Consider the following 24,950-nt stretch of genomic DNA (forward strand, 5'->3'; position numbering starts at 1 on the left):
ATTCTAAAACTGGCATTGTGCTCTGACACCTATGTTACAGCTCTACGGAGTCTGTTAGAAGCCAAAGGGGTTCCGTCACAAAATATCACAAGACACTACATCTCACCTCTATTAAATAAAAAGCAGAATGTTTTGTACAAATCAAAATGCATTTGCCTACCTGTGAGCCTCGAGATTAAATGCCTCCTTGAATCCCCACAAGTGGTCTCTGTTTCTTCTTTGGGAGGAGCTGTTTTTGGACATTATTTGCGTGATGGCCAGCATCGCGCTGAGAGACCCCCGCATTGCAAAGTTGGGTGTGGTGCTGCTGGCTTCTGTTTCGGATGATTGCTTCTGTTCCAGGGTACTGGATGTTTTGGCCGCACCCAACCCCAATCCTGGGAGAAGTCGGGGTAGTGTTGTCGCCATTGGCTGCACGTCGGGTCTGGAGGATTTTTCCACAAACCCCCTGCCTCAAAGATCCCGTTTGGATTTGGGGGTTTATGCGGTATAGGGGACCAGAGGAGATGCACTGTTTCGGAGGGCACACAGACTTGGTGAGTTCGTGAAAATGTTATGACTTTACTTCCCCACTGACATTACATCCCACACGACTGTGGCATTCTGGGACCTGTAGGCGTTATCCAACTCGCCACAGTAAGATTCATGATAGGAGCGGAGTCACCAATTACGTAACCGGATGCAGTGGGATATTTTAATCTGCAATGTGAACTGCACTGCTTGTGAACAACACCTCTGGCACTGAAGAAGGCGGATCTTACTGCCGAAATGCATTTGCCTACCTGTGAGCCTCGAGATTAAATGCCTCCTTGAATCCCCGCAAGTGGTCTCTGTTTTTTCTTTGGGAGGAGCTGTTTTTGGATATATATATATATATATATATGTATATAATGCAGCGGCTTGGCGGGAGGAGAGCGAGGTGCCAAGTAGTCCCTAAGGCGGTGGAGGGGCAAGAAGTCACCTGATGGGAAGTGGTCACAGCAGACATCTATATGTTAACTGACCCCCAGGAAAATGAAAACCCACAGAAACCGACACTGATGAAGCTATTTGAGAGCACAAACGCATCTGCCGAGCGTTTCTTTGGACTTTGCACACAGAGCGGTTAAATATCAATAAAGTTATCTCCAGTCTATCCCTTTCACTGAAAAAACCATAGGTTTCAGGGGCGTAATAGTTAGTTGCCCATTTCACTGGTACAAAACCATAGAAATTCCTCTGGTATAGTTAGTTCAGCTAAATATAACTCTTGCGCCCGCAATGCACTGCTGATGACGTCACATATTACATCACTCATGACATGGTCAGTGACATCACTCATGACATCACTCATGACATCTCAAATGACATCACTGAAGACATCACTGTGGGCATTTTAAGTTGGGGGATAAAGTCCCCTTGAATCCAACTAACCCACCAGGTATGTCCAGTAAGTGCGACAGAGTTGCATTGCAGAGAGGTGTAAAATGGGGCATGGCCTCGGACTACCTCTATGCAACGCAGCTCTGTGGTGCTTACTGGAGGTTCATGGTGGACTAGTTGGACCCAGGGACTCTCAGGATTAAAGGAGACTTAATTCCCCAACTTAAAACGCGCCACAGGGCGTGTTTACACACATCACCTCAGGCCCCGTCCCCTCCCTTCACTACTGCGTAAACACACTCTGTGGCCGTTTTAAGTTGGGAGCTGAAGTCCCCTTGAATTTTGAGGGTCCCTAGGGTCCAACTAGCCCACTAGGTACCTCCAGTAAGCGCCACAGTGCTGCGTTTCAGAGAGGTGTAAAAAGGGGCAAGGCCTGGACCACCTCTCTGCAACACAGCGCAGTGGCGCTTACTGGAAGCACCTGGTGGGCTAGTTGGCCCCCTGGGGCCCTCAGAATTGAAGGGGAATTCTTTCCCCAACTGAAAACGTGCCACAGGGCGTGTTTGCACACGTCACCTCAGGCCCCGTCCCCTCCCTTCACCACTGTGTAAACACACCCTTTGGCCGTTTTATGTTGGGAGATTAAGTCCCCTTGAATCTTGAGGGTCCCTAGGGTCCAACTAGCCCACTAGGTACCTCCAGTAAGCACCACAGAGATGCGTTGCAGAGAGGTGTAAAAAAGGGGCATGGCCTCTGAACATATCTCTGCAATGCAGCTCCCTGGCGCATACTAGAGGTACCTGGTGGGCTAGTTGGCCCCTAGGGACCCTCAGTATGAAATGCGTTACTTACCTGTAACAGCAGTTATCCAGTATTGGTGTCTTTCATAGATTCACATGCCTGAATCATTCCCCGTCGCCGAGACGGGAGCCTCCGGTACATAAAAAAGTAATGTCCTATAGACCTACATAGAGAAAATAGGCCTAAGGCTTCCCCTTAGCAGCCTTTCCTCGTCCTTATGTAAAAAGGACCAAACTCTCACAGTTAGCCAATCAGCTCCGACCTCCCTCTAGAACCTTCTTGGGATGAGCCTCAGTCCCTCAGATTTTCGTACGCACCCAGCTGGCGTAATATTGTTAGAGAGGGATGTGAGCCCCTCCAGGGGAGGCGGGAGGGTCGCATGTGAATCTATGAAAGACACCAATACTGGATAACTGCTGTTACAGGTAAGTAACCCATTTCCTATCCAGTATTTGGGTGTCTTTCATAGATTCACATGCCTGAATCAGAGTAGCCAGCAATTATATATGCACAATTGTAAAGCAAGTAGGTCTGCAGACATGTCAGACAATACACAGATCATCAACAACATGGTAAAAACAGCGTAAGCAGAAACATACAATCATAATGAATGTGCATACCTGGATGGTGGGATGTAGGAAGGCTCACCTCACTGAAAGAGATGGCGTAGCACCGCCTGGCCCACTGCTGCATCCTTCTGAAGCTCAATATCCAGGCAGTAGTGCCTGGAGAAAGTGTGCGGAGACTTCCAGGTCGCTGCCCGGCATATGTCCAAGATTGGCACTCCAGCGAATAGCGCCGCTGACGTGGACATCGCCCTTGTGGAATGAGCAGTAACACGATCAGTCAAAGGCCGTCCGGCCTGGTCGTGGCAGAATGCAATCGCCGAGGAGATCCATCTGGAGATACTCTGTTTCGTAAGAGGCAGGCCCGTTCTTGGGCTGCTGTATGCCACGAACAGTTGTGTAGACTTTCTGAGATCCTTGGTTTTATCCAAGTAGAACTTTAGGCATCTTTTGAGATCCAAAGAATGCAGCGCCCTTTCCGCCGCCGTGGAAGGGTTCGCAAAGAAGGACTTAAGGACAATCGGTTCATTGAGATGAAAGTCCGAAGGCACTTTAGGTATAAATTTAGGGTTCGGTCTCAGCACCACCCTGTCCTGTCTGAATTGCATATATGGTTCCTGAATGGGCAATGCTTGTAGCTCGCTAACTCTCCTGGCCGATGTTATAGCGAGCAAGAGCGCCGTTTTCCAAGAGAGGTGTTTGATAGATGCCCGATGAATGGGTTCAAACGGATGTCTCATGAGCTGGTTGAGTACCAGATTCAGTTGCCAGGTCGGAGGGACCTTCCGAGGCCTCGGAAAGGATCCGTAGAGCCCCTTCAGGAATTGTTTGACCAGCCTACTTGACCACAGAGAAGGCCCTGAGAAAGTTCTGGTGAACCTAGAGATAGCTGCCAGGTGAACTTTAATGGAAGCATGTGCTAGTCCTGACTGTGCCAATTGTAGGAGGTATAGCAATATCTGTTCAGGGGTGACATCAAGCGGCCGCAGGCCCTGGTCCGAACACCAAATGCAGAACCTTTTCCACTTGAGCGAGTAGGTTTTGTTCGTACTACCTGCCCTCGCTTTCGCCAGAACCTCCCTGCAGTCCTGCGGGATATTTAGGTCGCAGAACTCTCTGTGCTCAGGAGCCAGGCCGATAACTTGAGCGAGCGGAGGCTCGGGTGCTGTACCTGTCCGTTCGACATCGTTAAGAGGTTCGGGTGTTGCCTCAGGTGAATCGGAGGCCTGATGGAGAGGCGAAGCAGATCCGAGAACCAGTGTTGTCTCGGCCAGAACGGAGCAATCAGGATCAGGGTGCAAGGTTCCGCTTTCATCTTCCGGAGGAGCCTTGGGATCATCGGAAACGGAGGAAAAGCGTACGCAAACACGCTGAACCAGCCGATGGAAAAAGCATTTCCCAGTGACCCCTGTTGGGGATGCCAGCTTGCGTAGCTTGGGCATTTGGCGTTCCCCTTGGTTGCGAAGAGGTCGATTTTCGGGACACCCCACTGAGAGAAAATGTGAGCCAGAGTGTCGTCGTTCAGTTCCCACTCGTGGGAGAGGGATCTCTGCCTGCTGAGGGCGTCCGCGATGGTATTGTCCTTTCCGGGAACATAGTCCGCCTTGAGCGAGATTCCGTGCAACACCAGCCAGTTCCAGATTTTCTGCGATTCGCGTGATAGAGAGAGAGACCGCGTTCCCCCCTGCTTGTTCAGTTCAGTGCATTGTCGTGGTGTTGTCTGTTTTGACAAGCACCGGGGAATTCTGGATGCGTGGCAGGAAGGCTTGTAGAGCAAGATATACAGCCCTCAGCTCCAAAAGGTTTATATGGAGCAGTTTTTCCTGATCCTCCCATTTGCCGCTGATCCGAAGGTCCTGGAGAACAGCGCCCCAGCCCTCCAGGGAGGCGTCCGTCGTGATGACCAGAGGCGCCGGAGGAAGTAGAAACGGCAAGCCAGTCGTAAGATTCTTTCGATGTCTCCACCATTGAAGACCTTTGGAAATGCTCGGCGTTATCCTTACTGTGTCCTCGAACGAGCCAGCACTTTGAGTCCATTGTCTCGTGAGAGCTTCCTGCAAGGGGCGCATCCTGAGCCTGCAGTGAGGGATGAGGAGTATGCAGGAAGACATCATTCCGAGTAAGGAGGTGTAAGTCCGGACTTTGAGGCGTGTCTTTGCTGCCACTGCCGTGGCCAGGGACAGTATCTTGTCCGTCCTTTCCTTCGAGGGGAAGGCCCTTGCGCACTCCGTGTCCAAGGTAGCCCCAAGGAAGGTAATTTTTGTCGTAGGAGTAGTGCAAGATTTTTTGAGATTGAGGATCAATCCCAGCTTCTGAAAAAGAGTGGTGCAGGCGTTGGAGGATCCGGCTGCACCTTCGGATGAGGGTGCCTTTACCAGCCAGTCGTCGAGGTAGGGGAAGACTTGGTGACCCAGCTGACGTAGAAAAGCCGCCATCGGTGCAAGGCACTTTGTGAAAATCCGCGGCGCGGTTTTGAGGCCGAACGGTAGGACCTTGAACTGATAATACCTGCCTGCTACCTCAAACCTCAGGAACTTTCTGTGACGCTTGAGGATGGGGATGTGGTAGTAGGCGTCCTGGAGGTCCAGGGAAGTCATGAAATCTCCCTTTTCCAGTGCGCCCAGGATTTCCTGGATTGTCACCATCCTGAATGATTGGCTCCGTAGGAAGGCGTTGGGCGCCCGGAGGTCCAAGATGGGTCTCCACTTGTCTTCCTTCTGTCGTACGAGGAAGAAGTGGGAATAAAATCCCGTCCCCTTCAAGGATGCTGGAACCCTTTCGATCGCTCCTTTGTGTATCATGACGGACAGTTCCTGGAGAAGGAGGCGTAGGTGCTTGTGCGCCCGTCTCTGGGGAGGCGTATTGGGAGGGATGTGGGTGAATTCGAGGGAATGTCCGAATCGTATCATTTGCAGGACCCACCGGTCCGTGATAATTTGTTGCCAATTGGTGAGGAAATGGGTCAGTTTTCCTCCAATTTGAAAGGATGGAGACGGTTGTAGGACTGGCTGGAGTAAACGGTCACTGGCGGCCGCCAGCGCCCTTCTTGGTATTTTTGCCTCTGAAGGTAGATCTGCCATAGGAAGATTGTCTACCTTGTTGCTGCCTTTGCTGGAACTGATTTCTGTTATTGTACGAGTAAGAGGACTTGTTCTGGTAGGAACCCCTATAGGAGGACTGACCTCTGGAGCGGCCGCCTCGAAAGGACTGGTTTCGTGACTGCAGGGTGCCTAGTGCCCTAGCGGTATCGGTATCCTTCTTTATGGCCTGCAGTGCCTCATCGATTTTTTCACCAAAAAGATGCTGGCCGTCGAAGGGCATGTCCAGCACCTTCGATTGAACCTCCTGGCGGAAAGATGTAGCTTTTAGCCAGCCTTGACGGCGGAGAACCGCAGCTCCAGCGAGCTGACGGAACCCAGTCATGGCTGCATCGATAGCACAGTCGATTATCTCCGCAGCGGAATTCTGACCTTCCACAAGGAGAGCCTTGACTTCGCTCTGGATCGCGTCGGGCAGTTCTTGTACGTAAGGGGCAATGTCCTCCCAGAGTTGTCGATTGTAGCGCCCCAGCAGGGCGATGGAGTTGGCCACCTTGATTGTCATGGCTGACGTAGTCGTGAACCTCTTTCCTATCGTGTCCAGTTTCCTGCCTTCCTTGTCAGGAGGCGCGGACAGCGGGGAGGATGGGTTGCGGGAGTGTTTCTGGGCCGCCTGAGTCACTACCGAATCCGGTTTAGGATGGCCGTTGAGGCAAGCCACCGCCGTAAGCGGGGCTTTATATTTCTTGTCCAGGCGTGGCACCACCGCGGGCACAGAAGCGGGCGTTAGCATCAATTTCTTGCCCTGGTCCCATAGAAACTCAATAATCGGAATAGATTTAGCCGACTTTTGGCAGTGCTCTTTGAAGTCATGCAAAAAGCATTCCGTTTCAGTCGATTCCACGACCATATGAAATCTTTTAGCCGCCCTGTCCACCAGTTTGTGGAAGCCGCCAATGTACGCCGGCACCGAGTCCGCTTGGCGTGGGTGCGGTGAAGCTGGAGCCGACGAAGCCGGGGAGGACGCTCCATATTCATCTTCGTCATGCTGGTCCGAGTGTACGTCCTGGACCTCTCCTTCCTCTAATTCTTCCTCCTCCTCCTCATCTTCTGAGGATTCCTCCGCCTGAGGTTGGACCTTGTCACGGGGTCTCACCACCTGAGGCCGGGCCTGTTCGCGGTTGCCGTGGGCGGGAGGGTGATTCGGGGCGGACGCCGGGGCACGTGTGACAGGTGTCTGCATCCCACTGTCCGCATCTGGGAAGCGTTGTTTGTAATCTTGTACTAGGTACCGCAGGTCATTGACAAGGGTCGCCGGTAGGCATATCATTGGGGTGACCTCCGTGCGGACACTAGTGTGTCCTCATGCTCCTCATCAGTACTTTGGCATTTGACGTTAAGGTCTGAGATAGAGGTAGCGGGACCTGGCTGGTCTTCCTCTTCAGACTCCTCACTTTGGAAGATGTCCTGAGGTGGCTGCCTTTCCACTCTGCTTGGAGACGTAGATTCCGGGGTAATCTGTGCCCTGGTAGTTTTGTCCGACGTGGACTGCAATCCTGCTGCCGTCGAGGGAGCCGTTGACGGTGGTAACGAGAGGGCCGACACCTCGACTAGTTTGGATTTCTTCCATGGCTCCGTGAGCGCCATCCCCGTCGACGGTTCGCTCGTTGACGGAGTTTCCGTCGTCGAGGCTGACCTGAGCGAGGACGGGGCAGTCGCCGGCACCTTTGTCGTGGGCGACGATTTCGACGTCGAAGATGTCGTCGCCGATGCACCCATCGAGGGCGAGCCCGTAATCGGTGCCTTCGTCGACCCCGTGTTCGAGCCTCCCGTCGACGTCTTCTTTGTCGACGGCGTGTTCTTTGACGACGATGGGCTCGACATCGCTGACGTCGTCGGCGTGGACTCCGTCGTCGACAGGGTCTTCGTCTTCGACGATTTCAGCAGAATGATAGAGGAAACAGGTCTACCTGAGGACGAGGATGTAGTCGTGGTTGCCGCCGCTGAGGGCGACGACGCTGACGTCGTCGACACGGTGGTCGTGACCGAGGTAGTCCTCTGTCTAGTGGTAGACGGAGCAGGCTTCTTGAAAGTTTGATCGTCTCGAACAGACACTGAAGATGTCGTAGATCTTGCCTCTGAAGACTTCTTGTGTGCCTTCTTAGGAGGAGTGTCTGTATGGCCAGGGGAAAGTACCCTGGGCCTCTTTTTAGAGACTTCCGAGGACTTGGAAACACTGCCTTCTGAAGATTCCAGAGTGTCTCTTTCCTTAAGCCTGTCGAGCCATACGAGAAGGCGAGCCTCTCTGTCCTTCACAGTCTTTTTAGGGAAGGCTCTACACACCCTGCATTTGTCAGAGACGTGGTCAGGGTACAGGCAATACAAGCACAGATCGTGCTTATCATCCGCATGGATCCGTTTCTTTCCACATGAAGAGCAGGCCCTGAAAAGGGCTTTCTTCTGCGATTCCGACATGGAAGAGGCCTTTTTCTGCGATTCCGACATGGAATAAGGCAGCGGAATGGCAACACGTACTGTAAGAACAGTGTAGTGAAGCAGTCTATAGAAGATTTGAGATCGAAGAAGTACTTTCAAAGAAAGTTCGATGATTTCGAAGAAAACCTGAGGAGAGCTCAGGCTGGAGACTCCCTAGCACGACGTGCAGTAGAAAATCTGAGGGACTGAGGCTCCTCCCAGGAAGGTTCTAGAGGGAGGTCGGAGCTGATTGGCTAACTGTGAGAGTTTGGTCCTTTTTACATAAGGACGAGGAAAGGCTGCTAAGGGGAAGCCCTTAGGTCTATTTTCTCTATGTATGTCTATAGGACATTACTTTTTTATGTACCGGAGGCTCCCGTCTCAGCGACGGGGAATGATTCAGGCATGTGAATCTATGGAAGACACCCAAATACTGGATAATGAAGGGGAATGAATTCCCCAACTTACAACTCGCCAGGGGGTGCGTTTGCACAGTGGTGAAGGAAGGGGGCAGGGCCTGAGGTGACATGTGTGCAAACGCGCCCTGTGGCACGTTTTAAGTTGGGGAATCAATTCCTCTTCAATCCTGAGGGTCCCTGGGGCCAACTAGCCCACCAGGTACCTCCAGTATGCACCAGGGAGCTGCGTTGCAGACAGGTGTTCAGGGGCCACCCCCTTTTTACAACACTGTCACAGAAGGCAACACGCAGCAGGGGATTGTGTGGAGTTACCACCCACCCGCCCCCCCGGCAGTGGAGGTGAACTACCTGCATTCTGTCTTGAGGGCAGAGACCACAGTGAAGTAAGGCACAATACAGACAGGGCTCCCGTTAGATATTCAACGAGGGCCTGTTAGAAATGGGCTGTTGAGTTCTTGTGTTTCCTGAACACTGCAGGTTTGGTGGATGGGAAGTGTGAGGATGAGACTGCGGTATCTGTTGCTCAGGTGGATGAGAGTCTGGGAAGGTCTTATTTTTTGTGTGTCTGATTGTTCCTACAGGAATTCGAAATGACAGTCAGATGCAACATCTTGTGCTCATGTTGTGGGTGCTGTAGGTTATAACCACCAACTCACTAAAACTGTCCTGATTATTGGAAGTAAAGGGGTGGAGCATCTCTAGCACATACATTAAAAATACAACATTCCTGTTTCAGTGGTGTCCACTAGCAGATTTTATGGAAAAATGAAAAATTGAGTACCATATGCATCTTTTTATCCTACCATTGTTTGATAACAATGTCCGCTGATTTGGGTAATTCTATTTAATGGTCTTTATTTTGGGGTGTTTGCAGGTGCTCCAATGAAATTTCAAAGTGTTTTAAATAATTTAGCATAGTATTTGGTCTACTATGTCACCTCGTATAATGCCCCATTTGTCAATGCAGCACCCTGTCACTTCTTGTGTTATCACAGCAACAGAGACAAAGGTCGTGATATCACTTCCTGAGATGTCATCAGGATCAAGTGATATCACTTCCTGTGAGGTCATAGAGAGTCAAAAGTTATATGATGTCACTTCCGCTACTCCTGGTATTTTGGTGAAACAACGTGCATGTAGATATGGGGTGATATTAACTAAGTCCATCCCAGCAGATCTCGCCAACATGTGTCCCTCTACCTTATGCCCGCTGAGGACCGTTGACTTTAAACTAAATATCGCAAAATATCTCAGAATGGACAACCCAGTGCAATAATTGTATGTTATCCAAAATGAGTTTGCTCCCTTTCAGTGGTAGTTTTATTCACAACTAAAAATCCTACCATTCCCCAAGCCTAACTCGTTAAAACATTGCATGTGTTCTGGATCGACTTGAGTTCTGTAGGGTGTGCTTCACACTTAGAAAGGTGTCTTCATAACTACGTTCCCACCAATGAGTCCAGGCGTCACAGCTGGAGAAGAGGGCCTGGCTCTATGCTCATGTGTGAGAGGAAGGTCAGCACTGCAAATCTTCAGGCCATGAATAAGGGCTTCCTTCCATCATACAATAAGTGTCATCCGTGTTAGCAAGTGCAATCACTGGAGATTAGTATGCACTAAACTGGTAAGTTTGTATAAGTTCCCTAGAATGAGGCATAACACCTGGACTTTCTTGTATTTTGGGGTTTCTCCTGAAGGATGTTATAGTGGAATTTCCTACACTCCAAATCCTGAATTTGATTCAACTCATCCAGCCCCAAAGGCTAACCTAGATGGGCATGGTTAGTGTTTGGATGAGAGACGATATAGTTATACCAGGTGATGTGGACTCAAACAATCTACTACCTCCTTTAGAAATAGTTTTCTTTTAAATATGTAAATGTGAAAGAAATTCTCAAGGAAAGCTTTCACACTACATGAAACTTTGTTTAACAGAGACATCTACTGAAACATTATTGCTCTAAGCAAAAGGATATTTAAAAAACACAACTTAGATATTCTGGAAGTCCTTACTGGTCCTTACTTTCTCTTTATACATTTTGCCAAAATAACTGCATTTAGAGAGAACCAAACTGAACAGCACTTTTATCAAAACTTTCTGTGAGTGGAGATTAGGCCAGAGTGGGACTGAAGTGCTCCTGTGTGTGGGGTTTCATCACCAAACACTATTTCTCCCACTTGTCTATAATCTAGAATATATTTATCAATTATCATCCTGTTGCAATGCCCCAAAAAGATATGGGCTGAATTGTATTGGCCTGCATTAGAATGCAACAGTGTCATCCTTTGTGGGACTTGGGAAATGTAAGGTTCCAGGATGACAGTAAGAGATAAAGATAGAAGGAGGGTGGCTGCGTTCATTAGCTGGTGTGAGCTCTGATCAACAGAGCTCAATAATTGGCACCTATTCATGTCTACCACATTTGAGCTTCCAACACATACAAAAATACACAAAAACATTGGAGAGGGGGAGGGAGTGAAGATGAAGGTCTGTGCATTGCTCCACTTTCATCAATGTTCTTCCGGAACATAACCTCTCTAGTTACCTTTCTTGACTTTTGTGGTCCAGTTCTCATCGTTATCCAGGTGCAAATCTCCATCAATAGGTTTGACGCTCGTTTTGGCAGGTGGGAAGAAAGCATGTCCTAGAACCCGTCCGGATCCATCAAAGGCGTTTCCACCTCCATCAGCGTGCACGCCCGCCACAAAGAAAATGTCAATGTCCGCGGTCTTGTTGGCGCCAACTTCCTCAAAGCGAATTGAGGAGACATTTTGCCACACCTGGAAGGAAAAGGAATACAACGTTCCACAGGTCTGAAAACTTTTTCATTCGCAACCAAAAAGCAGAGAGATTTCAAAGATAGAGTTAAGCTTAGACGGTTCAAGCAATGAACACTAAAAATAGTCTTAATGATGGATCAATACTCAGTCTGTGATCCTACTCTTGGTGGGGTATGAGTGGTAATGGGCACTGTTGGGATGTTGACAGCATTAGGCGAGAGTATAGTCTGATTCTTAGATAATATCAACATTATTCCCAAGATGAAGTGAAAGAGAAAATATGGTTCAACCACTACAGTCTGGATTTTCCTCTTCGTGGCATGATAGCAACACCTCCATGTTGATGGTACACACAAAGGTGCCACAGATACAAGTACAAAATCCAAAGATGCACGCGTCTCTCCCACGCACACCCTCCCCATGTGAGAAGTGCGTGCACTGAGAGGTCCCATCCAAACCTTCATTCATTTCTAACTCGGCGGGAACTCAAGGGGTGGAGGGTTTATTGTGATTAGACTAGATGAACCAACTTCTCCTACTCTTACATCCAGCTGTCTGTTGTGAGAATTAAAACTCAACCTGGAGATGGCCAGGGGTGGCTCTAGGCTCATGGTGGCCCTGGGCAGGGAGCGTAGGTAGGGGGCCCCGGAAGAGGGGGTCCGGGTGGGGCGGAACGCGGAGGTCAGTGAAGAGGGAGGGGTCAGGGTGTTTGGAAGTGGAACAGAGCGGAGGCCGCCAAATCCATGCCAGGGGCCGCCACACAAATATGTATCCATCCTCAGAGGATTATTATATTAAGGATATATATTGGCATGGTGGCCCTGTGCAGGTGCACAGCTTGCACATGCCTAAGGACGCCCCTGAGATGGCAACAGAGATGGACACTACGCTTTAGACGAGTAGGATTTATAGCACTGCAGCTTTTTTAACTGAGAGCCAGCCGTAGTAGTTCTTGAGTTCAGTGCGCATTCTGTATTCTTTGCACATTTTGTCAGTGCGTGTATACATTTTGTATTGTAGATGCCTTCGCTCTACCGAAGCGGAAACATATGCCTTCCAGAAAGAAGTCCATTTGAGGTAGTGGCATTCATAAGCTAGGCACATTTTTCACGATGCTATAACGATAACAAAAATCCCCTTTTTTAAGGAGTGCAGTTGAAAAAAGGTAATTCTACCAAAGCAAATGTGCTTCCATGGTCTTACAGAAGCTTTGCTTTTATGAGGAGGTCTTCATCTAGTCCTAGATGGTGAAATAACACATTTTTCACATAAGATTGACTTTTTGGTGAAAGTAATTTTTAGCTCTGACCTTTGAGCCAGCATTAGCTGGCTCACCAGACTATACTGTGTCCCAAAGTCTGAACCACAGCAGTTATCTGAAGTTACCTGCAGTTGCTGTTGTCGCACCAAGGATATTGTGTTGCATATCTAAACTCTTATAAGGTCCCATAAGCGAGACCTATTGGCTATGCCAATGCTTGTTTGTCCTGATGAGTGTAGAATCCAGCTGTGTTGGGATCAGTTCTCCATGGCAAACACTGGAGCATGCAGTAATATTTGAAAGACAGCATCTTCCTTACTTAGGGTTCAATAAATGTATGCATGTGGATGCTAGGGTACATAATCTCCTACCCAATGGTCAAACGAAAGGATGAGTGAACATTGGAGATGAGCGGGTGGGTCCTCGGTGGGCTTGTGGTACCGTGAGCAGAGCTGCTGGAATCTGGAGTTTGTTCATGTCATGTTGTATGTGGGATCCCCTCTCTGGCCCATCACACATCCTTGATGTTTAGAGTTTCTCCTGGGCCCGAGTAATAAAATTGTGCATAACTCTTCATTCTATTAATACTTTATTTTAAACTATTTTAGGAATATATATTTTTATTAGTGAAACAAATAGAAAAAGAATCTCCGTGCCATGAAAAGAAGACATAAGAGACAAACAACAAACTAAGCCAGTCACTGGGAGAGGCAAATACCTATTGACAAGCTGATGGCTTCCATCAAAAGATAAGCAACGCAATATAGCAGACCATCCGAACCGCGATCAGCGCTAAACCATCTTGGGCGCAATAGAAGGAAAGACAAGACGGTAAAAGGCCCAGCAGCTCAGAGGTATGTGGAAGGAAGAATGGAACCTAGGGGCAGGAGGGACAGCTGGAAGGAAAAAGTTGGGGGGACTTGGGAGATGAGGAGACCCACAAAGCCCTTGTCCTTCGCACTCATATGTCACTAACGAAACAAATTCAGTGGTGTAGAATACTGCGGCCTAGGAGGTCCCTTCATCATCAACACTCAGAGGGGTAGATTTTCAAAGATTTTGCGCCGGGTTAGCATCACAAAAGTGACACGAAGTAGCACAAAATGCTTTTTTACTATTTTACTTTCCAGCTCAAAACTTGTTTTGCGCTGGAAAGGTACACTGAAAGCAACGCAAAGCAGCGCGAAGCACTGATATGCGCTACTCACCACCAAGTGGGTGTTACATAGGTGGTACGTGGGCGTTCCCATGCAACCACCCATGCCTTTTGATGCAAAACCCTATCTACAAACCCTTGTAGACCGGGTTTAGCACCAAAACGTAACGCCATCTGAACGGAGACATTAACAGGAGACATTTTTTGGTTTCTCCTTTCTTATCTGACTTTGCACACGTGCAGCACACATACAAAGTGGGAAAAGTGTTTAAACTTGTGTAGGCAAAGTATTTTGTTCAGGAAGGTTACTCTTCATGTACAAAACCTATGCTAGTCTCGGGCACAAACCCTAGCGCTATGATGCTAAGGTGTGTGCCTGGTGCACAGCAGCTAAAATCAGTGCCGGCGCTAGGGAGAGGGGAGGAAAGAGCCATATCTCTGTAGATATGGTGCTCTCCTGCTCCCTCCCTTACACGCAATTCAGAGCAGCCTCTTTGGCGCTGTGTTGCATAACTTTTGGGAAAATCTGGTCCACGGTCTGCTCCGGTAATGTGATACTCTTAACGTTATCCTAGACTTCCTGCACCAGTTCCAAATTCAGAAAAACATGCGACTTGCCACCACAAAACATGTTGAACCTTATGAGTCCATAGCAAGGTATTAATGCCCAGTTTAAAAAATGCTGAATTGTTTCTGGGTGACATGTGCCTTCGGAAGCTCTTTCTAAAGGATTGGGGGGCAGATTTACAAGCCCTTTGCGCCTTCTTGCACCGCCATTGCGTCCCTTTTTTTGACTCAATTGTGGCGCAAACAATGCGGCCTATTTACAACGGGACACATCTAGGGTGATGCATCACATTGCAAAGCCCTGCGTCACATTATACCAGCGCCAGGTATAATTTATGCAGGGTGGGCGTTCGCGCAGGAAAAATGTGACGCTTCTCTACAGATGCGTCACTTTCTGGTAAATCTGCCCCTGGGTCTTTAAGACTTGGTCCTCACACTGCCACAACAACTGCACTGCTAGTGTTCACTATGTATCTTCTGGTTGAGCCAGACAGAAGTCAATATCCTGCATAACTAAATGGGCTCGCTCAGTACCCACATGTATGACTCTTGCAGAAACAAATGGACTGAATCTCGTCTGCAACTGATTGCCGTGTGGCCAGCTGGACTGAATCCTGACACTGCAGAAACCCAGATTCTCAGATCTGCTTGGAAGAAGCTGTACTGCTCAGTAAGGGAAGGACCTACACTAGGCCCACTTGACTGAAATATTATTGAAATCTGCCACAGGGAATAAGGCGCCAAGAGCAATAAAGACTTCACAGCTCAACTGTCCAGATTCGCCAAAAAAGCAACTTTGTGACCAGAGATTGAAGAGCTACGGAGACAACTACACCAAGTTTAGTCCGCATCATCGCTGATTTTAGAATTCCCCCCCTCACCTAAGTCTGAGGGGCATATTAATGAGAGCCTTGCATCGTGTTTGCACTACACAACGTGGCACATGCGTGACACAACCATCTAAGTCAGATTTTTGAAGCCACGCCAAGCCACTTTTTGTGGCTCTGAATGGCTTCGAAGTAACTCCGGAGTAACTTCGAAGTATCTCCGGAGTAACGCAATGCAGCACAAATTGCTGCATTGCATCACACTGCCCTAGAAAGACATTCCATGGGCATTGTGTGGATGTTACCACACTATTTCCAAGGATTTTGATGCCTTCACAGCTTGAAAAGAACTTGTAAACCTGGGAATGTGCCAAAATCTTACACCTAACTCTATTCCTCCACGTTTATTCATCTTTTTATGTGTGCTGCATTCTGGAACACTGTAGGAAGCTGTCTCTTTATATAGTATACCAACAAGAGGTAAACTGTGCACCCAGTCCAGGTATCCTGTATATGTGGACAGTGGCTGGCTCTAGCAATCCCAAGGTAGGGGGTAGTGTGGCCGAGCAGCCTTAGACTTGTCATGGAGGAGTGTTAGACATCTGCCGCACACACATTCAACAAATGATACACACGACTCAATAAGGAGATCCACATCCATTAACAAAAAGAACACACATCTTTATATAATATTTGGCACCAAAATCATTGCGATCAGGTAAGTGTGTTTTGAGATACAAATATTTATAGTTTTTAAAAGTCAACACCTAGTGCAATTGTCAGAGGCGGCACTGCTATCCTGTGGAGGAAAAACAAATACGGCATACCAGTTCTTCACAGCGACTTAATCGACCATTCTCCTGGACTTAAGATGAGTATGGGGCAAGCTCCAAGGTAGCACCAACAGGTCGTCTAGTGCACAAGGTGCACAGTTGCAATACAGCGTTGGGTCCCCATTGAAGTCAAGGGGGATCAGTCCAGTCACAAAAAGGTTGCAGGTTTGGACTGGGAGGCTCAGGTCTCACGATGCTCGGGGATGTGGGGACACCTTTGGTCCTCTTCTCCTCGGGCCAGCCGGGTGCAGAAATGTCCTGAGGCATCCGGTTTTTGTCACTGGAGATATCTGCAGTAGGGGAGGCCTGCACAAAGAGGCTTCAGGCATTGTCGGGAAATACACAGTTGGCAAACCCAAGGTGGACTTCAGATCTGGAGCATCTAGGACCACACTGGCACCATTGGCCCATTTCAACTTGGGCAAGGGTGCAGTGGTGCTTTCTGGTGTCTGGTTTTTGGCGGTCCGGAGTCCTCACAGCTCTTCTGGGGTGCCTGCAGGATGCAGGGGAGTAGATCTGCTACACCACAGGAGTTCCTGGGTAATGGTTGAAGGCTGCAAATCCATCAAGGCTTTCGAGGGCACATACAGCTGCAGGATGAGTCGTCTTTGGTGCAATTGTCAAAGACAGCAGGTGGGCCGGCAGGTTTGGTGCCAAGTCAGTTACTGGTCTTCTGTTCTTGGTTTTGTGACTCTTCAGCATCCTTTGTCTTCTTTTTAGGCAGGATCTGATTTTCTTGTTCCAGGGGCTTCCCTAAATACTAAATTTAGGGGTGTTAGGGGAGTGCCAATGGGCTACTTACCCCTGGGGTCACTATGCCCCTTTTATGATGCCATCCTTTGGAAAGTTGGCATAACCCTCTCCCAGAGTTACCAATTCTGCCTCTCAAAGATGGCAAACTCTGTAATTTCAGCTCCAAATCAGGTAGCCCACCTCAGGGGTGGAACTAGCCTCAGCGTGAACATGCCTCTCTGACTACAAATTTTCTCACCTGTCCAATCGCCAAATTTGCATACCAAATGTGGCATGCTTTTTAAAGCCTGCTGCCTTGGAATGTAGATTTACAGGTCATCCTGTTGGAAGGCGGTGTAGAACACCCTCTGGCGGAGCGGGCTTTGTTCGTGACCTCCTGAGAGCGTTGGCCCTCACCCATGGAGGTCAGAAACTCTACTGTGAAGGCAGGCAGGTTAGGACCAGGCAGCCAGCACACTAGTAGTTGGTAGGCTTTCAGGGGGCACCTCTAAGGTGCCCTCTGGGTGCATGTATTAATAAATCTATCACTGGAATCACTGTGGGTTCATTAATACAATATGTTTGATACCAAACATCTTTGGTTTCAGTGAAGCCCTCATTTAGCTGACAAACTCGTTTTCACCAGTGTCCAGCACAAGTACTTAAAATTGCTTGCATGGTTATTTGTACTGGCAGTACTTGAACTGGGCAGCACATGGGCATATCTGCTCATGCTAATATGTCCACACATGCAGTATGGCCTGCTGTTGGGGGTGACTTGCCCAGGTTGCGTGCAGTGTCTGTGGGCATGGCACACAGGTCTGTGTGCCATGTCATGTTTTCACTTTTCTCTGCATCAACACATTCAGCCTGCAATGTCAGTCTGCATGAGTTAGGTGAGGAGTCCCTTAGGGCTGTAGCCCTTAGGGACCCTCTTTGGTTTCCCAGGCCCCAGGTACCTGTGGTACCATTTACTAGGGACTTATAGGGGTTCCAAAGTTATAGCCAATTGGGGGAACAATTGTACAGTTTTGGGAAAGAGACCTGGCACTGGGGACCTGGATAGCAGGAACCCAGGGCACTTCCAGCTAAAATTGCATCAAATACCAGACAAAAGGTGTGGGCGACCGTGTCAAAAAGGGGCACTTTTCTACAAGCCCACGTAGAAAGATGAATATGCCTCCCAGGATTATTTTTGTGCCAAAAACAATCGTTTCAACACAAGCACCCTTGCACCATGTTGCAAGGGTGCCCGAGTGGGCGCTATGCTGCCAAAAGGTCACCAGTGCAAGGGAAAGGAAAGGAATGTGCCATATTGAATTAAATACAGCACACTCCTGCCCTTTCCCCGCCATGCAGTGCACCGCAGCAAGTTGTCTTTCTGCGCAGCACTGCATGACGTCTTCCAATGAGCCCCTAAGTCTGTAGCTATTGATTGTGATCAGTTTATCTGATTTTAGAACGGTGTAAAGGCTCAACTCAACCTATTCAGGTTAAAGATATACTGTTAATACTGTTTATGTAATTAATGGTTGGACCCTAAATGCCAGTTTCCAGCTGGAACTGGTTTGTCCTGACAGTTCACAGAATGCCCCGCATCCTGTGGGTGCCCTTGCCATCATAACTGCAACACTCTAATCTTTCTTTCTGTGCATCTCTCAAAAATCTTGCTCCCTTTGAAATTGTTAGAGGCCGGTCTGGTCCTTTCCGGATTCTCTGAAGAACTGTTTCACGCTGGATACCCTCTACAAGTCTGCTGGTAACCCCCTTACTCAGACTTGAAACCGAGTTTAGTTTTGGTAAGTCTAGCCTTGCACCAAGTGCCACACAGGCAGCTGTCAAACAAATCATATTGACCTGATCAATGTCTCCTATCCCTTCGCCACTGACAAATCTACAGTGACCAAAAGGCCCTCTGCGGTTTCTGAGAACACAGCAATGCTTCCCCATAGCAGAACACTTGGCATAGGAATCAGTGCTAAAGGAAATGCTGGTGCCTAATGGATGAATGCTATGTGATTATTTAGGGGTCGTATCTCTGACACAGAAGGTGCTAGCACAGTCTTGTTTTTTTTTTGTTTACAGTAAATATCTCTATTTTGTCTACCTGTAAATAAAGGCATTTTCTTCATATAGGTAATAGCTTTGCCTGGACTTTTTACACATGAACACCACTCATCCCTTAGCCCTAAAATCCCATACCACCCTCAAACTCCAGTCATCCCTAAACCCTCGAAAAACCCTCACAACCCCTGAAAACCACCCATTCATTTCTCAGAAAACCTCTCACCACCCCAACTGCCCCGTCCTTAAACTCGAAAAACTATTTTTACACATAGAGTACACCTATCCCTTATCTGTTAAAACTTCACACCACCTTGAACTCCATTGATTCCTGAACACTAAAAAAAATCCTTCACTACCCATCACTGAACCTTATAAACACTCGCCAGCCCTTATCTCCACCCATCCCCGAACCCTAAAAACCCTTTACCGTCCTTAAACTCCACTCATCCGTGAGTTTTAAAAATCTCTCACCACCCTAAACTCCACCCATGCCTGATCCCTAACATACCCTCACCACCCCTACTCTCCACCTATCCCTGAACCCTAAAAATCCCTCATCCTTGAACCCAAAAACTTTCACTACCTCTAATCTTCACTCAACTGTGTGATTTTGAATATTTCCTTAAGATTATGTTTCCTTCCATTTTTTATGTATTTGTATTTCCTTAAAATTGTTTTTTCATTACTTGGTTTCCTTCAATGTGATTTCTCAGTTTTTGTTTTTCCATTAATTCATATACATCAGGCCACTGTGCATTGCATTACCGAGCTGTCATCATAAAAACCCGAGGCATCATATATTTGGATGAGTATAAGAAAGAACAATGGTTGTAGAGGACAATTGGGATTAGTTGTATCAGCACTGTAAGCAATTATTGCATAGGCATCCCGAAGACTTGGTGCACGCAAGTGCTCGTGACACTCAAAGGTGAACGGCGCAGGTAACAAGTGGCAAAAAAACAGCGAGGGCACAATGTGAAAAAGTGACTGGTATATACATAAACGACTTATGGGTTAAAAAGGATTATTTACATAGATTTATCATATATTTCAGACATTTTTTGTTGAACCATTGTAAAAGAGGCGCTGGTATGTCGACGGCATTTCGATCCTAGTTACTTGGGATCATCATCAAGACCAGGTAACCATTTGAAGGTGCTGAGGAAGGAGGCGGTGTGATATCGGGTGGCAGGTAGGTCAGTGTGGCTTGTCCCACTGGGAGGGATGTGAATCAAGGTGGGGAGGCCCAAGGGTGAAGTACGTGTGGGCACAAGGTTACTGCTGGTTGACGGTGCCTGGTCGGGTGACTCTAACCTGGGTGGGGACTGTGCATCCGGGACCGAAGGAAGCCGGAGCGGGGCCAGCCATGGAGTTAATCTGGAGGCGTGTGCCTGGGGTTCACAGAGTGCATAAACCGTGTCAGAGCCCCGATCCACTGTTTGCAGGCTGGAGGAGCCGGGAGGAGCCGCCGGATGCGTTCACCCACAGTGTCGTGGAGCTAGCCGGGGCCGGGCGACAGGACAAATGACTCGTTGGGTCCTGCGTCAGGTCCGCGATCAGCGGAGGGCGGCCACACAGTGTGGCAACCATACATTTGCCGCTTTCCAGGATTTACCAAGACAGATAAACCTTGGAATGTGTCAATATCCTATGCCTTCCTGATGGAGGCCAAATATGTCTCCTAATTGTTCCATTTTGTACGTGTACAACATTCTGCAGCACACTTAGAAAGAGGAAAACACCTCTAAGGATTGTTTCTGCTTGCAACAAAGGCACCATTGCACCATGACGCAAGGGTGCCTGTGTTTGCACTAGGATGCCCTAGGTGCACTAGCGCATGAAGAGAGCGAAAATGTGCCACATATTAGTAAATATGACACTTTCCTGCTTTCTTCTTTTGACACAGCGCATCGAGTTGTCTTGCTGTGTTGCGCTGTGTCAAATAATGATAAATCTGGCCCCAAGGCCAAAAAACTCCCAAATAAATTGAGCTCTCTTTAGACACCAGGCAGCAAATTCTGGCTATTTTACATGCTTGTCTGTGATTTTCTATCCTCCAGCTTTACCATGAGCATTTGCTAATGCATATAGGTATGGGTTCAGGTGTACAATTTACTATCCTCATACAAGTGGTTTGAAGTATAAAGTTCCTGAAAACTGATTTGTTTCCCAGGTTGGTCTTTCATGTCTATAGTGTCTGATACATGTTTCTGGTTATTTGACAAAATTACCACTCATCTTCCATTTAGGGTGTGTAGCACCATTAGGTCTTAGAAATCCACTCCTTGGGCAGAGCACATCTGCCTCTTTTCTTTCACTATTCTATTCTAGGCTGTGGACCCACAAAAACACAACTGTCCAAAAGATGCTGCTTCAGTACTGGGGAACTGGGGTCACATCCTTTTCTCTAAATGAGTGGCAGGAAGGACTATTTTATTGGTAAAAATAACCTTCCAACAAAAATCTAGAACTTCCGCTGTTGTACCGTAGGGCCTGAAGTAGGGCCACTGAAAAGCCAGGCTCATGCATCACCCCTCTCCAAGTGGATTTCTTAGGAGAGCTGGCGGTCCGTAGGTACAAGATGGTCACATGGTTCTTTTACTTCCTGGGAGAGGGAGGCCACCTACGGTGGCTGCCACACACTTTCTGGTTTCTAACTGTCAAGTCATGATGACTGCTTCAGTAGCTGTAGTTTGTGGGAGTAGCTGCCGGGCGGTGGCGTGGGGAGGGGGAGGGGCAGGGTGGGGGTAGTAATCTATGGATTACAGAGGGTTACAGGTAAGTAAACATAGAAATAAATAAAACAAATTTTGTTGCGCGCACTGCATCCCCAAATGCGATGCAGCCCGCGCAAGGTGCAGTAGACGTGTAAGCGTGACAACCCAGAGTCTGTGAATATGCTGAGGCAGCAGGGTTTGGGTATGTCATCCTGTGGAGTGTTCACTATGGCTTTCATGCTGAATCAGCGTACCCTCTGCTCCCACTCGAGGAGGCAGAATTGCAACGCTAATTTGGTTGGCTTCTCCTTTCAAAAGAAAACAATATACAGGTATCAATACACACCACATCTAGGTTATTTGTGATTGGATATTCTTTTGAATAACCCCAGATTCCAACCACTGTGTAGATTAGGTTTTATTTGGCCCTGATGAATTGCCAACTGATCATTATTGACTTACCGATGGCGAAAAACATGTTGACCTTTTCAAGCTATCATAGATCATTGCGTCTTGAGATAGCCAACACGTTTTTACCCAGCCAAGTAGCCTCACCTATTAAAATATGCTACTTAGTCTATTTTAATATGCATTTTTTTAAACACACATATTCACTTCCACACACCAATCTACACAAGAGGCCCTACACCCACACTTCATTTGGACAAAAGAGCACCGATAAAGAACCCCTAGTGGGTACCCTTTGGGCATTGCACCGCCGGCCTGATGAGGAGCACGTCCTATAATGAAGCATGACACCTATCTGGGTGTGTGAGGGCTCCTGTTCCTAAGGGTGCGGACTCTGGCACGTCCCCTTAGTTTCTGACAACCTCATATTCTCTCTTTTTCCGGAAGTAACTGAGTACCCTTGTTGTGAAGACATTCTGGGCACAGCCACAGCTCTGGGAAGGCTGCAGTGACAAGTCGGTCAAGTACATCAATAGTGCTTAATACATTGATTGATAGACTCTAGTCTAGAGATAATGCTGATAGAAACTCCCCTCAGGCACTGGTGTTACTGGATCTCTCCTCTGCTTTTGACACGGTTGACCATAACATCTTGGTCAACCGTGTCAAACAGGCAGGTGTCCAGGGGTCGGCTGCCTGCTGGCTTGCCTGCCTTTTGGGGGGCCGCTCACAAGCTGTTCGCCAGGGACACTTTCTGCCATCCCCCCCACAATACCACCTGCAGTGTTCCTCAGGGCTCGGCTCTCTCTCCTCACTTATTCAATCTTTACATGGCCCCCCTGATCCAGTCTCTCAAAGACAGGCAGGTGTCAGTTTTCAACTATGCAGAAGACCTAGGACTTGTCCTCAGGGTTGATGGCCTGGACAGTTCTGTTACTGTTTTCCAGGACACCATGCTGCATATCCAATGTTGGATGGATCATAACCATCTTAAATTAAACCCCGGTAAGACAGACCTCGTTCTTACTGGGGACAGCCATGAATTTTGGAGCACACATTATTGGCCATCGGAGCTAGGACCCTCCCCCACTCCTCCCCTTCCACCTCGGCCAAAATACTGGGAGCTTTTGGTTGACAGTGACCTCTCATTGAAAACCCAGGTCGGTGCAGTGGTGTCCAAGTGTTTCCTTCAAATGCCCAAGATCAGGAAAATACATCACTTCCTCACCCAGGATGCACTGATCCAGGTTATAATAGCCACTGTTTTATCTCACCTGGACTACACTAATTCTGTGTATTTAGTTATGCCACATTACTTGCTTAAACGCCCACAGATGGTCCAGAACTGTGCTGCATATCTGGTCTTCCGACTACCCAGATGGCAACCAGCAACCCCACTGTTGAAGAAACTGCATTGGCTCCCTATTTCCCAAGGCTGTGTCTTCAAGATTGGTTGCCTTATTTTTACGGCTCTGCATGGCACCAGCCCTAGGTTCATTAATAGCCTAATCTCCAGGCACATTATCAGGCGAGACTTAAGGTCTGCTCATCTCCCCCTTCTCTCTACCCCGATGTTTAAAACGGGTCCGCCAAGGAGGACGCAGATTTGGCACTTTTGCTCCCAAACTGTGTAACTCCTTCCCGTGCGAAATTCGGTCCTGCACAGATCTCCTGCAATTTAGGAAATACCTGGAAACCTGGCTATTTGCACAAAGCTAGATCCTATGTCCCTATTTGACTACATTCAGAGCCTTTTAGCGCCATGAAGCCACCCGGCGTACGTGCGCTCTATACATTTTTATTAACATTAACTATTCATCTGACGGCAATATTGCCCATCAGACAATATTGTTCATATAAACCAGTCTTGCATCTATAAATCAGTGTGAGTTCGCGAAGACGTGTTCGTTTTCTAACCCACATCACTACCTTCTCAGATTGACCCTTCTTACCAAGAGAGCCTTCTTCAGCTCTGCTTTCACTATCTCCTCCGCCAGGCGTGAGGTGACATTGAGGATCTTGTAGGTGATGGTGGGCTTCTTCCATTTTGCCCCCAGCTTGAATGCCATGCGCTGTTCGTGCTTCCCGCATCGAGGCAGCCTCAGTGCTTCTGCCGTCTCGTTGTCTACCTTTCCTGTAGTCGAAAAAGAGACAAAGTTTGAGGACTCGCAAGGATGTAGCTTAAACCATGGTGCATGGTGTACAGCAAAGTTAAATGATGGGATAACAAACAGCATATGGTCTGCTAAAAGGGCGCAATCCTAAGTGGAGCTGTGAACCCTTTCCTTGTAAACATTTATGTCAGCCCCCTTGGCATACATGACCTAACAGGAGAAAGTATCTAGTGTATGGTGATAGTGAGTGGCACTTGTATAGAGATTAGAGAACTATTCACATAGCTCCAAATGTACATTGGAAAATGGCTCCATTTACCCCAGTTGGGAATTCGCCAAGGGAACCCAGGCAGGTGCAAATGGTTCACCACTGCAGATTTCTCCATCACGAGTGCAGACAAATCTACAGGAGTAAATCCCAGGAAGGGGGCGAGAAGTGAGAATTGCAAGATGCCTTGTAAGTTTGTGAACACCCATGAACCAGTGCATTTGTCTTTATACACAAACGTTGTTTTGCTCATAATGTCACAGATCAAAGTTCTATCAACCATGTGCACAATTGTGTTTCGCTAACTCTTTGCATCAGATTCTTCCAAGAATCCCTTGAGAGTTAAAGTGTGCTTTACAAGAAGTTTACAAATACAGACACATTTCTGATACAGAGGATTCCGACTGGGTGACCTTTCGGAGTGCTTTTGCCTCTTAGTTCAATGCCCTTCATTGGGAACCCTTTATCAGGAAGCAAATAGATCTCCAGAGGCTTTGTAAAGAGTATAACACCTGTGTGGATAAAACTGTGTGGCTGCTGTTAGTCTAATATTATGTA

The 24,950-nt window shown here is 48.0% G+C and overlaps 1 protein-coding gene across 1 annotated transcript in view; it reads right to left on the reverse strand.

The window, feature by feature from the left end:
* Positions 1 to 24,950, reverse strand: part of LOC147689673 (matrix metalloproteinase-18-like) — an 88,103-nt gene that overhangs the window by 40,769 nt on the left and 22,384 nt on the right. The window contains exons 3-4 of the mRNA XM_086937143.1: positions 23,963 to 24,144; positions 11,208 to 11,442 (exon numbers count right to left, since the gene is read on the reverse strand). Of these exons, the coding sequence (XP_086793269.1) occupies positions 11,208 to 11,442; positions 23,963 to 24,144 (417 nt within the window). The remainder of the gene's footprint in view (positions 1 to 11,207; positions 11,443 to 23,962; positions 24,145 to 24,950) is intronic.

Source organism: Lissotriton vulgaris, chromosome 9 (genome assembly GCF_964263255.1).
Source record: "Lissotriton vulgaris chromosome 9, aLisVul1.2, whole genome shotgun sequence".
Lineage (NCBI taxonomy): Eukaryota > Metazoa > Chordata > Amphibia > Caudata > Salamandridae > Lissotriton > Lissotriton vulgaris.